Source organism: Penaeus monodon, chromosome 34, assembly GCF_015228065.2.
Source record: "Penaeus monodon isolate SGIC_2016 chromosome 34, NSTDA_Pmon_1, whole genome shotgun sequence".
Classification (NCBI taxonomy): Eukaryota; Metazoa; Arthropoda; class Malacostraca; order Decapoda; family Penaeidae; genus Penaeus; species Penaeus monodon.
This window is the reverse complement of record NC_051419.1, coordinates 9,525,870-9,526,121: the sequence shown is the minus strand read 5'-3', so window position 1 is coordinate 9,526,121 and position 252 is coordinate 9,525,870. Positions and strand designations below refer to the sequence as shown.

The following is a 252-nucleotide window of genomic DNA, read 5'->3' as shown; positions in this document are numbered from 1 at the left end:
TCCCCTTACTCTCAATTTTCCTACAGTTTCGTTTTATCTATCTTCTCATTCTCCTTTTACTCCCATTCTATTTATATATATATTTTTTCTCTCCACCGCAATCCACCAGGACGCCATTCCGATTCGCGAAACCATCCCAGTCGTGGTAGTAACAGCTAACAAGCCCTACCATCTGTTCAGGTAAACATACACAGTTCCGCTTTCTATACTACTTCTTAATTAATGACGTGAACCTTTTGCCCTGGTGATGTT

The 252-nt window shown here is 40.5% G+C and overlaps 1 protein-coding gene across 1 annotated transcript in view; it reads left to right on the top strand.

Moving 5' to 3' along the window:
* LOC119594813 (protein O-linked-mannose beta-1,2-N-acetylglucosaminyltransferase 1-like) overlaps nucleotides 1–252 on the top strand; it is a gene marked incomplete in the record, with an annotated part of 15,208 nt that overhangs the window by 9,037 nt on the left and 5,919 nt on the right. Inside the window, 1 exon segment of the mRNA XM_037943904.1 lies at nucleotides 110–180. Within this exon segment, the coding sequence (XP_037799832.1) occupies nucleotides 110–180 (71 nt within the window).